The sequence below is a fragment of the Cyphomyrmex costatus genome, unplaced genomic scaffold (genome assembly GCF_001594065.2).
Source record: "Cyphomyrmex costatus isolate MS0001 unplaced genomic scaffold, Ccosl1.0 scaffold1135, whole genome shotgun sequence".
Classification (NCBI taxonomy): domain Eukaryota; kingdom Metazoa; phylum Arthropoda; class Insecta; order Hymenoptera; family Formicidae; genus Cyphomyrmex; species Cyphomyrmex costatus.
This window is the reverse complement of record NW_017275103.1, coordinates 13,827-31,626: the sequence shown is the minus strand read 5'-3', so window position 1 is coordinate 31,626 and position 17,800 is coordinate 13,827. Positions and strand designations below refer to the sequence as shown.

General features: G+C 39.8%; 1 protein-coding gene across 1 annotated transcript; it reads left to right on the top strand.

Moving 5' to 3' along the window:
• Nucleotides 1–1,517: 1,517 nt before the first annotated feature.
• LOC108777232 (uncharacterized) lies at nt 1,518–2,562 on the top strand. The gene is made up of 3 exons (XM_018544064.1): nt 1,518–1,644; nt 2,093–2,296; nt 2,519–2,562. The coding sequence occupies exons 1-3, from the start codon at nt 1,557–1,559 to the stop codon at nt 2,560–2,562; spliced, it is 336 nt and encodes a 111-aa protein (XP_018399566.1). The 5' UTR covers nt 1,518–1,556.
• Nucleotides 2,563–17,800: the final 15,238 nt, after the last annotated feature.

Sequence of the window (17,800 nt, the reverse complement as noted above, 5' to 3'; positions counted from 1 at the left end):
CCTTTTAATTTATGTTGAATACTTTCATCAAAATTAATGGCATATTATTTTACCTTGATTTATTTAATGTATAGATTAGACGTTATATTAATTAGGAATTACGCGATCGACGTAATCAATAATTTTTTCAACTCCAATTTGTTTTCCACGTGATTTATCTACTATTAATAGAAAAAATATTTTCTGCGTATCACTTAGAGATATGCCTTCGACTTTATTTTCACTATCGCTCGAGTCGGAACTGTCATCGGAACTTTCATCATTTTTCTTTAAAAGTATTAAAGAAGAAATTACAATTATTAGAAATTGTTTATTGACGTCTTGTATAGCGTCCATCTTGAACTCGCATAGCTCGCACAGGAAACCGGTCCGAATTCATAAGCGCTTCATGCGTGTTATGCGCGCATTGAAAAAACGGAACAATTTCAAAGTGTTGTGCATTAGTATTGCAGTCCACGCGCTTCATGCGCGACTCGGAACGCACTCTTAGAAGCAAGTGGAGCAGAATATGCCCATCGCATTTATAGATTGTGCCACTTACATTTTGAAGAAAAGTGGTACAATATAAGCAAGAGTAGAGCTATTCTTCATCCGGATGCAGTACCAACAAAATTATGAGAGAGAGAGAGAGAGAGAGAGAGAGAGAGAGAGAGAGAGAGAGAGAGAGAGAGAGAGAATATTCTTGCATTTCCTAATATCTGCGGTTACTATATTCAATATGAAAAAAATATAATAAATATAAGTAATTTTATTCGAGCCATATGATATTTCAAAATATGAAATACCACATTAATTATATATCCAAACAAAACAAGTCATCATTGTATCAAAATGATGTTAAAATTGTTCCAAAATGATCATTAAAAGTCATTTTTCAATCATTCTAATGTCATTTTGACTTTATTGTGACTTTCTGTTCTAATTGCGTATATATTATATTGTATACACAAGATATATGCTATACATACAATATTGCTGTACAATTAGTTAATAATAATATATTTTGTGGGTATATTTAATTGCAAAATATAGTGTTATAAAATAAATGTGCATTATATATGTTTAATTTTTATTTTATTTTCTCTTTCAAATGCGTCTCGTTTTTCACTGTGAGTATTAAGTATCTATATAGTGTAAACGAGAACTATAGATTTCTGTATTCGCTGTGAATAATGGAATAAATTAAGATAATTTTATAAAAGTTACTTGTTAGTACGCGTATTAAATGTTCAAATGTGCAAATTAGGTTAGGACATTGCTAGAACATAAATTAGAAAGAGAGAAAAGGTTATAAACAGAGAGCAGAAGTGAGATAGAATACAGTGCCCTGATTGGTTACGCGCCTCGGCCGCGCATGCGCACTCCATTTTAGGCTTGACTAACATCAAAGGTGCCGACAGAGAGTTGCGCTACTGTATATACTGTGGTTTAACCCACAATGCATTGTTTGATAATTTCGCGCGACGTACCTAGGATGTAAGGTTAGGGGTTTTAGTCGTAAATACGGTTTGCTTAAATTGGTTATTGTCTCATAGAAAATTGTAATCTAGGTTAAAATGGAAAAGATTTCATTGTATGATAAGGATAATAATAAAGTATATGGTTTAATGTTATCTCCTGAAGATGCACACCGTACTACTACAGGTAAGATAAATAATTATTAATTAAACGATTGTTACGATAGCAAAAAATGTTACGATTATACTCAAATTAATTATTGCTTTAAAGAAAGTTTATTCATAATTAATTCTTCTTTATTGTATTTTTGGATTAGATCCGACAAGTTCTATTCTCTAATCATGCTTCTCACGGATAAAACACATCCTACAGTACCTTTTCGTAGATCTTTTCAAAGTCCTTTCAAGATCTATGAAAACACAGGACGATGTTTCACCCGCGCATATGCAGAAGCACTAGAAAACTGAACTTGTCGAATTTAACCCAAGAGTAGAGAAAGGTTAAAGTAATAGAGAAGGCTTAATAATTACAAGATTTTGTATTTTAATAATTATATATTTTATTGCTATAGTTTTTATTGTTATACTTTTATGTAATTTAATTTATGATAATCAGTTTTTCTAATTTTGTGTAGATATTATCTTTGCTACTACTCTTTTAAATGCAACCATTAAGGATAAAACTATTATTGATCAAAATGAGGAAGTGTCGGAGGACTTAAATATATGTAATACACAGTCTGATTTAATGTCAGAAGCCTATGATATAAACAGTGATATTCAGTCGACACTGTCGACAAACAACAGTGATATTCAGTCGACAGACAACAGTGAAGAGAGTAAGTTTTAAATCTTTGAATGGTTATTTTCTTTAAGGATGTTCTGGCTATACAATCTCAGATAAAAGTGACTGAAATTGATGAAATTCTATGCTTTTATAAGTTAAAATATACATCATATCATGCTCGTATCGTGTAAAGGACTTAAATAATGACAGTTAATATAATATTTGGCACTACAAATGATTCTGTCTTTGTTACAAAATGCGAATTTCCTAATAGCTTCTATCCAGAAAAGAGAAGACTTGAACTTTGCATTAACGTAAAACTCTCGCTTACAGACGTATGTACAATACATCCTCGAACTTGCTTAGCGCGAACTTCAAGTCTTCTCTTGTTATATATTATACCCACGTAGCTCACTAGCGCTTAAAAAGCGCTAAAAAAACGCGTATGCAGTCGCATTACTTTAGCAACTTTTTAGCGTTTTTAAAGCGCTAATGCGCTTTAAAAGCGCTTTCAAAATCCACTATGAAAAGCGCATTATAAGCGCATATAATCAGGGCAAAATAAATACAGTTTTATAGCACATTTACTGCACTTTTCATGTGCAGTAAAAGAAGAGTGAGCGCTTTACACGCTGGTGTGCTACGTGGATATATTCGGGAAAAAATGTTTTATATAAAATTTTATATAAAATTATATTATATATAAAATTGTATATATCTAGACATATTTTATATATAATTCTATCTAATTATATGTAACTATATACATTATTACATATATAATTTTATATAATTATATAAAAATTTAAATTATATATAAAATATTTTTTCCGAGTATGTGTGTGTGTGTGTGTGTGTGTGTGTGTGTAAAATATATTTAGCGGAATTTATAACGATAAATCACACTGTGTATCGAAAGTGAGAAATTAGAAATTATAAATATAACGATTTCTCATTGACAAAGGCGGAAAATTTACTATATTGGAAAAAATTCTGTATTTGATCCTTTTATTATAACGGTGACTAAAAAGTAAGTATATTGAAAAAATACAGTAGGGGATGAACAATTATTATGCATACGACTTCTTATAATTTCAAGATAACATTAATTTTGACAAAAACATTTAAAATCACAAAAAGAACCATTTTTGCACATTAAACCTCAATTATTTCGGTAACCGAAAAAAAGCACCTGACGTGCTAATAAAATTTAACTTGCCGCATCGTTTTCAGCATCCAAAAATCCATAAAAAACGCCTTATCCGATTGAAAAAAGTATTTTTTTATAAATTAGTATTATATTTGTGGCTTTAGCACCAAATCCATATATCGACACTACGATTTTATCGACAGTGTCGAAAATGTGTTACGTAGTTCACATCATTTTATAAAAATGATGTTGGTGCCGCTAGCGTACGGCGGCTTCGCCTGTCACGCGAAAAAGGCCGTCATGGCCTCTCTCAGGTTTCTCTCTGCCTGTAGTATGACATCACGTGAATTCAACATGTGTTGCTGCCAACTTGCCGTGTATTTGCTATCAACGATTTGTCGCTGTACACAGGTGTCTATACTATACTAGATCGCTAACACAGCCGAAAGAGCTGAGGCCGGCCGGATCTCCGGTTTCGGCTGTGATGGGAACAACAAGATGGCGAGGTACGTGTGTAGTAGTGCGTATATGACAAAGACATAGAGAATGAACTGCGCGATCCGTGTGTCAAAATGGTCAACAAAAATGAAAGAGAGGGACCGTGGAAGACGGCCATCTCCCTCTCATTCTCTCTTCCATTACACCATGGAATGGAAGAAGATAGAGATGGCCGTCTTCCACCTACCCTCTCTCTCATTTTCGTCGACACATTTTGATACTACATAGATACGGGATCGCGCAGTCCATTCTCTATGTTTTTGGTATATGAGTATCCTGAGTGATCCGTGCCAAGGGCCACTTGTTTGGAGGGGTGATCTCGGAGCGGATGAGATACAGCGATCCGATTTGCGGTGGTGCCACTCCTTTGGTCCACTTCGGTCTGGCAGCCAGGGTGTGAAGGTACTCACGGGACCATCTCTACCAGAAGTGGTCACGCATTTTTTGAATAAGTTTCCACCTTGTCAGTGAGCTGTCCTTCCTTTCTGTCAATGAGGGCTCGGGGATTGCCAGCAGCGGTGCACCGATGAGTAGATGTCCCGGTGTCAGGGCGTTAATGTCCTCCGGGTCGTCAGAGAGTGCGTACATAGGCCGGGAATTTAGGAACGCTTCCACTTGAGCGAGAAGTGTACTCATCTCCTCGAAGGTTAGCCTAGAATCGCCTATGACTCTTCGCAAATGGTACTTCGTGGATTTCACGGCCGCCTCCCAGAGGCCTCCGAAATGAGGCGCGGAAGGTGGGTTAAAATGCCACCGAATTCCGTCCGCGGCGGCGGAGTGAGCGATGCAACGTCCATCTGACGAGGAGGCCCGAAGAAGTTGTCTCAGCTGTCTGTCTGCTCCTGAAAAATTTGTGCCACAATCTGAGTAAATATCGGAGCAGAGACATTCGGCGCGATGAAAAACGGCGAAGTGCAGCCAGGAAGGCTTCAGCCGTGTAGTCTGAGACTACTTCGATGTGAACCGCCTTGGAGCAGAAACACACAAAGATTGCACTGAATGCCTTGTGCGCTTTGTGACCACGCCCTTTAGTTGTCCTAATGAAAACAGGCCCCGCGTAATCGATGCCAACTTGAAGAAACGGGCGCGCTGGAGTTATTCTTCCTAGAGGCAAATTTCCCATTGGAGGCTGCAATGTAACCGCCCTCCACCGCGCGCAAGTTGCACATTGATGCAGCCATCGTTTGACCACGGCTCGACCTTGAGGAATCCAGAAGCGGAGTCGAAGCATCCCCAAGGTCAATTGAACGCCCCCGTGAAGCGTGCGGCGATGGTAGGCTTCCACCAACAGTCGAGTGAGCCATGACGTTGGAGGCACAATGAGTGGATGTCGCTCGTCGAAGGAAAGCGCGGCGTGCTTGAGACGTCCTCCAACCCTTAGCGTTCCGCGGTCATCTGCATAGGGGTCAAGCGCTTTCAAATGACTTTGCCTTGAAGAGTTGCGATTGTTCCTGGCGGCGGTGACCTCCTCAAGGTAGTGCAGCGTCTGCACTGTGCGGATCCAATGCAGAAGTGCTTCCTCCACTTCGTCGGGGTGTAAAGTGGATTGATGGTAGTCCACGCTGATGAATCCACTCCTATGGCGGCGCCAGCGAAGACACCAGGCGGTGACCCTCAAGAGTCGATTCAGCGACGAGAATCTGAGAAGAAGCTCAGGCTCGAGAACTCTCCGGACGCTGTGTGTCGTTGCTCTCTGCTCAGGCACGTCCTCGACAGAGACCTCCACGACCTCGCCAGGCCATTTCTCAGCGCCTCAACCGAGCCAGGAGGGACCCGTCCACCATAGAGGGTGGCTGATGAGGTCGGTTGGCGTAATGCCTCGAGAGGCGCAGTCGGCTGGATTATCCTTCCCCGGGACGTGGCGCCATCGTGCCTCAGGAAGCTGCTGCTGTATTTGAGATACCCGGTTAGCCACGTACGTCTTCCATCGAGAGGCATGACCCTGAATCCAACAAAGTGCGACCCTGGAGTCAGACCATAGCGTGACAGGTGCTGTGGACAAGCTTAACACATTGCGTATGTGAGTGACGAGACTCGATAAAAGCGCGGCAGCGCTGAGCTCCAACCGAGGAAGCGAGACAGGTTTGATTGGCGCAACCTTACTTTTAGCTCCAAGCAGGCGGATTGCGACGTCACCGGCGGTGCTGATACGGAGGTAAACCACGGCGGCATATCCTCGCTCGGATGCATCGGCAAAGCCGTGGAGTTCCATGTTCGAATTTGAGTCGCCGCTTCCCAGCCAGCGGCCAACGCGGACTTGCTCAAGACACGGAAGTTCTTCGAAGAGACGCTGCCACTGCTGCGCGTCTGTCTGTGAAAGTGGTGCGTCCCACTCTATTTGCTGTAACCAGGCAGATTGAATTAGAATTTTTGCCTGAATCACAACCGGAGTCAGCCATCCGAGCGGATCGAAGAGTCGAGCCGTTTCCGCGAGTACGCGTCTTTTCGTGTACATGGCGATTGTATTGAGCCGGATGATGAAAGCAAACTCATCTTTGGCGGGATACCACCGCAATTCCAGCGTCGCATGACTGTCGTGCTCCCATGAAAGCGAATCTTTGTTAAGGCAGTGCTCTGGTGGAATTCCGCTAAGAAGATCGCGACAACTCGCAGCCCATTTGCGCAGTGGAAACCCGCCCGCCATGCAGAGTCGGCGGAGTTCGGATTGCAGCGCGATTACCTCCAACTTGTTGTGCGTTCCCGTTACGATATCGTCGACGTAGCAGTCGCGTCGCAAGACGGCGGAAGCCTGCGGAAAGTGAGACTCTTCGTCGTCGGCGAGTTGACGAAGCGTGCGAATAGCGAGAAATGGAGCGCATGCCAGGCCATATGTGACAGTCTTCAGCTTGTATTCTCGAACAGGATCAGCTACACTGTGCCGCCAGAGGATGCGCTGATAGTTCTGGTCTTCTGGAAGAACGCGAATTTGACGATACATTTTCTCGATGTCCGTCACGAGCGCGTAGCGATGCCACCGCCAGCGCGTGAGCACGTCCGCGAGGGATGGCAGTAGATTGACGCCTGTTAACAGCTGCGAATTGAGTGACTCACCCGACCTTGTGCGCTGCGACCCATTGAAGACTACTCTCAGCTTGGTTGAGGTATTTGACTCTCTAAGCACCCCATGATGAGGTAGGTAGCATCGTTGGGCATTGAAGTGTTGCGAGTCCTGAACCAACTCCATGTGATCCAACTCCTCGTATTCTCGTAGAAAGGCGTGGTAAAGTTCTCCAAACCGAGGATCGCGGTCACAGCGCCGTTCCATGGCTGTCAAGAAGTGCTCGGCGGATTTGCGAGTCTCGAGGAGAGTCGTCGGCCGTGAGGCAAACGGCAGTCGCACTACGTATCTGCCATCAGCCGTTCGTTGATGAGGGCGAACAAAGATGTCCTTGCATCGCTGCTCAATGGGAGTGAGAGCTACGGGGGCGGGTACTTCTCGCTCTTGCTCCCAAAAGAGTTGCACAAGCTTGGCCAGCTCGTCGTCGGCGGTACACTGAATCCAAGAAGCGTATTTTGTGCAACGGGAGCTCGGGGGCCCCCCTTTCGAAGGCCTTCCTGAAGAATGAAGGAGCACACTTCTGCTGCAAAGAGCAGCTCAATTGGATCATTGGCCATGAATTCTGGATCGGCCAGCGGAATTTCCCTCAGATGAGGCCACTCGATTCCGTTCTTCATGTTTGCGCCTTGATACAAGGACAGGCGCGGCAGGATAAAGGCGTTGAATTCTGTCTCATTCACCAGGGAGGATACCCTGAGAGTCACCTTGCCTCGGCTTGGTCCTGAGCGACTGCCACTGATGCCAAAGATCTCAACGTTGGACCGAGATCGAGGCAAATTCAGCCGCTGAACTAGTTTTTCTGAAATCAAAGATACCTCTGAGTCTTGATCAATCAAGACGCGAACTGCCTGTTGATTTCCGAAGCGGTCAGCGATGGATACTCGAGCGGTTGCGAGCAGGATCGCCTTGTGGTCCTCGTCATGGCATACAGCAGCTAGTGAGTTGACTTCGGCGGGCTTCGGCGAACAGTATGCATCGTGAAGCAGCGAATGATGTCGTGACTTGCATGTGATGCACGTTTTCACCGATTGACACTTTGCTATGGGATGAGAACCTAAGCAGTTGAAGCACAATCGATGAGTTTCGGCGACGGCTTTGCGTTCTGTAGCGGATTTTGCTTTAAAGTTCTCGCACATCATTACGTTGTGCTTGCCCTTGCACAAGACGCACTGCGGCGAGTCGGCGTTGCGCTTCGCGTGATGCGCTTTCGCGGGTCGCGTAGAATCTCCGGAGACCTTGCTCGATTTTGGCTTCGCGGCGTTGAGCGTGAGCTCTCTTACTTATAAAATCTAGCAGTGTCTCATGAGATGGCAATTCGTTGGAGGTGCTGGAATGCGTTTCCCATTCAAGACGCGTCTTTGTATCGAAGAGTTCAATGACGAGATGGTTGAAAAGGTCAAAGCCGTGCAAATTGATCGGCCTTCCTATGCTCTCCTGGCCGTTCACAACACTCGTCACAACGTGATAGATGCGGTTAAGCTCTTCGGCGGTGTCGCACTTCATTTTTGCCATGGCTGTGAATGTGGAAAAATTGGAGCGCGCTAATTCTCTTTTGTTTTCGTAATGCTTGCTTAATAAAGCCCATGCTCGTGGATAGTTGTCCCCGGTTACTGGCAAAGGTCGTATCAATGTTTCGGCGGGCTCTTTCAGACATGCCTTCAAATGATGAAATTTTTCCACTGCTGAAATCGATGCATTGACTCCGACTATGGATTTGAAAATGTCTCGGCCAGTCTTCAAATGCACCCGAAAATGAGCGAATTTTTAAACGAGGCAAAAAGGTTTTATTGAAGAGCTCGGTACCAGACTCTGGAACTGACGGAGCGTTCGGCCTTGAAGTTTTAAGTTGCTGCACATACTCATTGAGAAGGCTTCGCTGTTCCACGTAAGTATTTTCGGCCGAGTCGGCAAATCCGGACGAATTGTACTCACTCTCATCGAACGTTCCTTTAAGGTATCCTCGTATGAGCTCGTGCTGCGCTTCGAATTTCGACCATAGTTTGTCAAGGAGGACGATGCGCGTCTCGGCTGCGTGCAGTGTGATATTGCCTTCGCCTAACTTCTTCAAATTCAGAACCGACCGAGCCATGCGACCGTGAATGTCGCTTTGGGCTGTCAGTAATACCTGCAGATCCATGCTCATGACTCACTCACTTTGTTCTTGGCGGTCACTGTGCACTGAACAACACGGTGAAACTCCCGATATCGCGATTGCCGGCGCGAGATCCGGCTCGAAGGACCAGAAAATGTACGAGAGCGCACCACGATTTTAAATTCCAGTGCACGAGCACTCTAACAGTTCTAGACGGCACAATGATTGATACGTATTTCTGTACGTCCACAAATAACAATTCAATAGTTTTATTATTATTATACAGTTAAACGAAAGAAAATACAAGATTTTATCGTAAATAATCTGCAATATAAGCTGAGTTACTTGAATTTATGTTTCGGATTTTCTTACTTATTTTTCGGCGCGGCGGTTTTCTCGGCGACTTTCTCGGCGGTGTTACGTTTTCAAGCAAAGGACAAGAAGTGACGAAGAAAGTTCGTTAGCGCATGCATCATCTCTCGAGACAAAGACTCTCTGAGATTGCTGCCAATTAAAATTGCCAAATTTTAAAAGCCAGAGGTGACATCGAGTTGACAAGAGCGATTGGCAATTCGCGTCCTCTCTCCTTGCGAGAATGGCATTAGTCATGCGCGACCGAAATCTCCTCGATGTGATTCGTGGCCGTGCATGACGTTTTCTTTGGCGGTGCGCTCGCGCGAAATCACCGCTCGTTGCCAATCGACCGGCCGTTACCAGCTGACGCGATGCGTGTAGAAAACAAATCTTTCTCTAGTTACAGATAACAAAGGAAAAACTAGTGAAGGTTGTCTTGTAACATAAGAATATCGAGAATGTGTTTATTCTACACGCGCGAAATCAACGACAATTATCATCGTCTTTCAATCCTGAAATTTAAACGCACCGATTTCGTTTCTCGCATTACCGCATTGAACCATCATTCTCACGATCTCAAACATAATTTAACGAATGTTGGTTCGTAGCCCTGTTGTTTTAATTATTTTTTAAATTTATTAAGCCTTGTTATTAACATATATTTTTATTTACACGGGAGAAATAATAATAAATGTGAATTAAATTAATTAATGGGCAATTGAGAGCTCTAAAAATAAACACGGTCATTCATACGTGTAATTAATAAATGTATTTAATTAAAGACGATCTCTGAAATTATTTTAAGTTGAAAATGTTTATTAGGATAAGTTCCTGAAGGTTGATCAAATCTATGTTCTTCTCGCTCTACAACGCGACAAGAAATCAACTGCGCTCATTGTAAAAAGAATTAATAAAAGTGTATAATATAGTGTATAAAATATGAAAATTAATATTTAATGCTTTTTACAACAATAATGTATATTAATAGTTTAATGTCTTCAATTTTTTAATTTTTTTTAACAAAACTGCACAAAACACACGTTTCTAAAAACGTGTGGACTCGGTGGACTTGAGTCGGAGCAAAGCCGTGAGTGAACAGATGTCGAGAGACATCACGGTAGAAAAGGACACCCACTAGTACGTGTGACAAAGATGCGACTAAGGGTGCGGTCGAGTTGCCACTACGAATGCTTCGAAGCGTTTGATTAACCAATCAGAAGAAAGAATTTTACAAATTAACCAATCAAGAAACGCTTCGAAGTATTCGTAGTGGCAACTCGACCGCACTCTAAATTCAGGTTCAGTAACTCTTCGACGTTAAATATTGTTGGCAGCCGTGCGGAACCTGAAGCAGTTTGCTGTGAAAAGGAGCGTGGTTTAGCCGATCTGAGCACATCATGTAATCCTTCCACCATGCTTTTTGGCCTATCCCCTCTACCGATATTTAACAGAGTTTACTCTCCTGGTTCTAGTCTTCTTGAGTGCAAGATTATCTGCACGCGTGAGTGTCATGCGCATGACAGATATGTCCTCAATTGAATGCCATATTGCTCGCACGCATGCGGATGCACACGAAAAAAAAAAGTTACAGCAGTTCTTATTAATTAGATTTCTTAGTAAGCAATAGTGAGATGCAAAACATGAATGAATCTGTCTTTCTCTTACGCGCGCATATTGTGAGTAATGAAGAAGAATATAAATTCTTCGTCGTTATATTCAAGCATATAAAATCAATAGTTCATTTGCAGAATTTTTTAAAAATATTGCTCCAACATTATTAAAACCATGTTGCATATCTACATTTTAACAATATTGTTACAACGTTGCAAAAAAATTTGCAATGTTGCAGCAATATTGTTGCAATTGTCGGTGCTGTATGGGACGTATATGTATATGATATTATATCTGTATACATATGTCTATTATTTTAATTTATAATGCAAATACTATGTTGAAATAATGTTTTCACTGCATACTGTTTACAATTAATGCGACCCGGGCACGCCAAGTTTTTTCTTCACTATAATCCAGTTGACAATTATAGTCACTTTCGGTCTGTCTTATGTGACTGGCGTAATGAAGAATACACTTGGTCAATTATATTTATCTCATATCTGTTTTTGATCAAGAAGTTCAATATATTTTTATGCACTTGGCGTATGTTTTTTTCTTTTTTTAAAAAAAGGTTTTTTTAAAAGATCAGGTACTATATTCGTATCAAATTCGTACTATAAACATTTAGTACGCACGATGTAAACGCTGTCGGATTATTTCGGTACTAGCGTATCAAGCAGGAGTATCGTACTAAACTGATACGCGTCATATCAAATGATATAAATGGCGATGTAAACGCATGAAACACATTTAATACGCATACCAATTCTTTCACGATGTAAACCAGGCCATTGTCTTAACTGTATAATACACATGCGTAACATTTTTCACTTTTAACTAAGTCGTCCGATGGTGAAAAATTTACATGCAAGGATATCATTTACTCATGAAAAGAGGACATATAACCATTCACTGAAAACTCACGTGAAAAGTTTCACATTGCAAAAATTTACGATAGAGAAATATATTTATGTCATACATAACTAAATCAACGTTAAGCAATATATCTTTTCAAATTAAACCACGCATTAGTTAGTACATTACGAATCGTATACCATGCAGAATGTAATAAATCTTTTTCATTTTTCAAGTAAACACTTTCACTTGAAATTCGTAATGTGAAAAGTGAAAAATGAAAAAGTTTCATGATCGATACCCAGCACGTCACTTTTTCTACAAGTGTCGTGCTGGACTCAGGTATTAAAAAATTGATTAAAAATATGTAGAGGCCGGAACTCAGCTTATAAATGATTGCATTGCATAGAACTCTGTGAGAACTAACGAGAACTGCCGTTGAAACTGATAGAAATAGTCAGCACGTTACTTTTTCTACAAGTGTCATGCTGGACTCAGGTATTAAAAAATTGATTAAAAATATGTAGAGGCCGGAACTCTGCTTTATAAATGATTTCATTGCATAGAACTCTGTGAGAACTAATGAGAACTGCCGTTGAAACTGATAGAAATAGTCAGCACGTCACTTTTTCTAGAAGTTTTATGCCATTTTCTATATATAGGATGTATAAAAATTGTTAAATGTTGTTATTTTATTTTGAAAATGCATAACTTAGTTGGTTTTTAGTAGAACTATCGGGAACTGTTGCTAAAAGTGCAAATATTATTTTTTTTCTCGTACTTTAGAGGAAATCTAACGTGCCAGATTTGCGTATAGTTAGCATGCCATATATTTAATTTTAGTTTTTTCATATTAAAACTGCGGAACTATTTTGTATTTCTAGGTAGAACTGTAGAACTATGAAAAGTGCTACTGGAACTGTTGTAATTTTTTTGATATCGACAGAATGTCATGCCAGCTTCACAGATCCGCCTTAGCCGCGGTTGCTTTTGGTTAGATAACGAAAAAACGCCTCTGTTTAATCCAACATGGCAAATATTAAAAATATTGTAAGTATATACAAAGTAATTCTTCAGAAGAACTTCCTCACTTCTGATTTTGATGAAATTAGGATTATTCAACTCGTTTTGCGTAAAATGAAAGAATCTAGTAGAATAATTTCATCAAAATCGGAGGTGAGGAAGCTGTTCTGAAGAATTACTGTATGTAATATTTTTAAAATATTTTAAAATAAAAAATTTTGGTAATTATATACAGAATCACTGCCTCACCTCAAAAATCGATCAAATTAGACTTATTCGATGCGTTTTTGCATGAAACGAAAGAATCTGGTAGAAAAAAGTGTCGCTCTGCCTTACGAACCGAGATATTAAGCGTAAGGGTCTGCGCACAATGGAGGAACAGATATTAGATATTAAAATATTAACCTATCCAGATACCAGTTACACCGAAATACACGATTCTGATAGGTTAATATTTTAATATCTAATATCTGTTCCTCCATTGTGCGCAGACCCTAAAAGTTCGAGATTTTAGAGGTTAAGATATCTGTCACTGCTTTAAAAATAACAAATTACTGCTTTAGAAAAACAAAAACACTGCTTTAAAAATACAAATTCACTGCTTTAAAAAACAATTCAATTTAAAACAATAGTGGAGCCCCCCCGCAAGGGGGGCAGAACCACAGACTATATATACTACTAGACTGCTAACTCCCTTAATACAAGCTTGTAAAAAGTGGACCCTAAAATTTATAATGATCCTGCGCATGCGTTACAAACTACACCGAAGGAATGTAATATGGCTGTGTCCTGTGCTGATTGCGATTGATTGCGATATTGCGAGTAGCCGTATTGTAGCCGTAGGTAAATGTTAAGAAGACCCCCTTCACCTTAACTTTTGATAAAAATATACTCAATTGATGTGGTTTTGCATGAAACGAAAGAATCTGGCAAAAAAATGTGTCGTTCTGCTTCGCGAACCGAGATATTAAGCGTTAAAGTTGACAACCATGTAGGTTAGTACATCTGTCACAGCTACGAAATTCATTACTTTAAAAATAAATTCACTTTAATGCTTAATATCTCGGTTCGCGAGGCAGAGCGACACTTTTTTCTGCCAGATTCCTTCGTTTCATGCAAAAACTCATCGATTGTATATTTTTATTAAAAGTTGTGATGAAGGGGCTTTTCTTAACATTTACCTATTATTACAGTATATGTACCACAATTTAAAAACCATTTTTAATTACGATGCCAGCAAAGTGTGCCTTTCCAACATGTTACAATACAATACACAAAGTATTGATAAGCTGAGTTTTTTTCAGTAAGAATTATTAGTTAACTTAAAGTCCATAAAGTCCATAAAGTCCATAAAGCCTTAAAGTCCATAAATGTGTAAAAAATACAAAGCAAATAAAAATTGTGATATCAAGTATATTTATGTGATATAAATATATTTATATATATTACGAAATTATCTAAACTGATAAACTAATTTGAAATAAAGCACCTCTTAAACACCTCTATAAACACTTCTTTTACCTCTTCTATATATTACGAAATTATCTAAACTGATAAACTAATCTGAAATAAAGCACCTCTTAAACACCTCTATAAACACTTCTTTTACCTCTTCTACGGTACACGTTACGTATACTATAGCATTTTCCTAATTTTTCGTATACGTTTCTCTTACGATGGATTAGAGAATCGGGGCCCAGGTTAATTGTCAAAATACGTATGAGCGTGCTAATGTATGCGCATGTGTCGCACGGGTCACGCGGTGCGGTTCTTGACGCATGCGTATAATGCACAATCGAAATTGGGGTCCACTTTTTCAAACAAGTTAGCAGTCTAGTAGTATATATAGAAGTCTGTGGGCAGAACCCACTGCATCCACGCATAAGCGGGGAGCACAGACTTTTGCATAACGCATAATACATATACATAAGGAATTTCATTGGCCCATTTTCTTATGCATGAGTCAATGGACCAATTAAATTCTTTATGTATATGGTTTATGCGTTATGCAAAAGTCTGTGCTTCCCGCTATACACTTTTAACGTGGAAGTAATATGCGTGGATACAGTATGTTCCGCTCCCTCAGTCCCTCTATGATTGTACTGTTGCTGTAAAAACAACAATTCGCTGCTTTAAAAACAATAGTGGAACCTTCCCGCAAGAGGGGCGGAACTTACTGCATCCACGCATGTTATATCTACGTTGTAAAAGTGTTTGCGTGGATACAGTGGATTCCGCCCCTCCTGCGGGGGGACTCCACTATTGTTTTAAAGCAGTGAATTATTTTTTAAAGCAGTGAATTTGTATTTTTAAAGCAGTGTTTTTGTGTTTCTAAAGCAGTAAGGTAAATGTCCCAGTTTGTGACCTTATAAGAAAATCGCATGAGTTAATACGAATGAAAAATACTCTAGAGTGATTAAAATCAGGAATCAATTATACCGAACTCAAGATTAATCATTTTTGTATCGAAAAACATGCTTTACTGGGGTTGTAAACATAATCTAATAAATATAAAAAAATAAATAGCAAACTATGTAAATGTAGACATTAGTGACCGCTTGATTTTAATTTTGCCCTATTTGTGGCTCCACGGTTAGTGACTGGTGCATTGGATCGAATGTATCACCATGTATCACTTAGCCCGGATCCTCATACGAGCAACAGCGCTTTGACACCAAACGCTGATTGGTGAAAAACCGGTGGCGAGGGTAAAATTTACCCCCATAACCCGTTTTTCACCAATCAGCGTCCGGTGTCAAAGCGCTGTTGTCCCTATGAGGATCCGGACTTAGTGACCGACGCACGTGATGCAATACACACGATGTCCATTGTAAGTGACCTAGCCAAAAGTGATAGCATTGTCACCAAAATTTTCCTTCGAGCATACATCGAATATTTCCGTTTATTCGTCCAAAATGTAACTCATAAGTGTTTAGAAACATATGGAGATGAGTATTAATTGTTATCTTTTTGAAAAAAGCAACGAAATTTAATGTTATAGCTAGTTCTCTTGAGACAATCACAGATAGAAACATGCGTGTTTTATTGAACCGATTTGTCATATTCACTTATATACTCAAAATTACCAACCTTTTTCAGAATTCACACATAGCACAATATTTATTCACTTGTTCACTAAAACTTTATCACAAAAACTGTTTATGAACGTTTGTCAAATACGTTTGACAATATGACACAGCTCATGATGTAAAAAGAAAGGTGTATCATTGCGCATAGCGGCGGCGGCTCGATGAGCGGAGCCAATGAAATTTGGGTCGAAATGTACGCGCGCAGTTTGAACACGAAACAGTAGGATCACTTATAGGACCTTCCGTTATTCAATGCGAGTACACAAAAGCCAAAGCAAATTATCACTTTATGTAAGGTAGAAGATATTTTACACAAATACTCTCACATATTATTATCTTATATACATTTATTACATTTATATACATTTATTACATTAATTTTTTCTACTGCTATACTTTATTAGATCATTTTTTTTGTTGCATATTCTATACATTTTATTGCATTTTTTCTTTAAAGAATTATTTTCAACAATTTTTCTGTTAAATTCTCGTAATCTAATATATGTACGAGTACGTACGAGACATGCAATCACTTTTTTAGGAAAATTGTTGTTCAGTTTTGTGGATACGATGTCTGTTAATTTATCAAAAATATTACTTTCTCGATTAAAAAAATTGCCATGGAAGTTTTCAAATTCCCTATTCATTATATTAGCTGCATTTAGAAAATCAGTGCTGGGATACATGCAATTTCCTCTAGAAATGGATGAAAGCCAATTACCAGGTAAATCTGGAAGTGATTTGGTTGGGACGCCCAAATGACTATAAGCCCGGATCCTCATACGGACAACAGCGCTTTGACACCGGACACTGATTGGTGAAAAACGGGTTATGGGGGTAAATTTTACCCTCGCCACCGGTTTTTCACCAATCAGCGTTTGGTGTCAAAGCGCTGTTGCCCGTATGAGGATCCGGGCTAAGTGTTTCGGAATCGGTGTACAACATATCCAGTAATATATATCAAAGCATTCTTTTCAATTACATCTTTTGCTGCCTGTTACTCAAAATCTTCAAGTATCTTCATTTATTATACAGCACGCCGGCATTTTTATAATCAAACAAAACATAGCAGGGTTACATAGCACTACATTTATACAATCTACATTTCACAACGAACTACATTTTAATAAATTACTTTCAATTTATTATATTATCTTTAATATCGCATTTATAAATACATATAAATATATTGTGGCTCTTACTTTCATAACTTTCGCTCGATTCTCGAAACGCTCGGCTTAATACGGCACACATGCGGTCATCATATACATAACCTCATTTAATTTCACACTAAATACGAGTGCGGCCATATTGCTTTCTAGCATTATGACCCAATCCTTATTGGTCGAGAATATGAACAACTGCGCATCCACGGGAATGATACACCTTTCTTTTTACATCATGACACAGCTATGACTTTGCCGTGACAAACGCCATGTCTACCAACGTGGCGACAACAACGTGCTCGATCTGCACTTAATGACGATACGGGCACCTTATTTCACATTTTCATGAGTTATCTGTTTACCAAATATCACTACATCACATATCAAAACGATGGATTATTAATTGAAAAACGTAATAAATATTGTTTTCAGAGATAAATTACTTGAAATTTCGGATTAATTACATATAAGTCTTATAGCGTTTTCCATTGGGAAAACTGGTGCAGCACTAGTGCCGTGCTACCCAATCAGCATACCATATTTAAGAAATATTTTTTAAATATGGTATGCTGATTGGGTAGCACGGCGCTAGTGCTGCACCAGTTTTCCCAGTGGAAAACGCTATTAAAGTGGTCACAAACAGGGTCATGGTCGCAA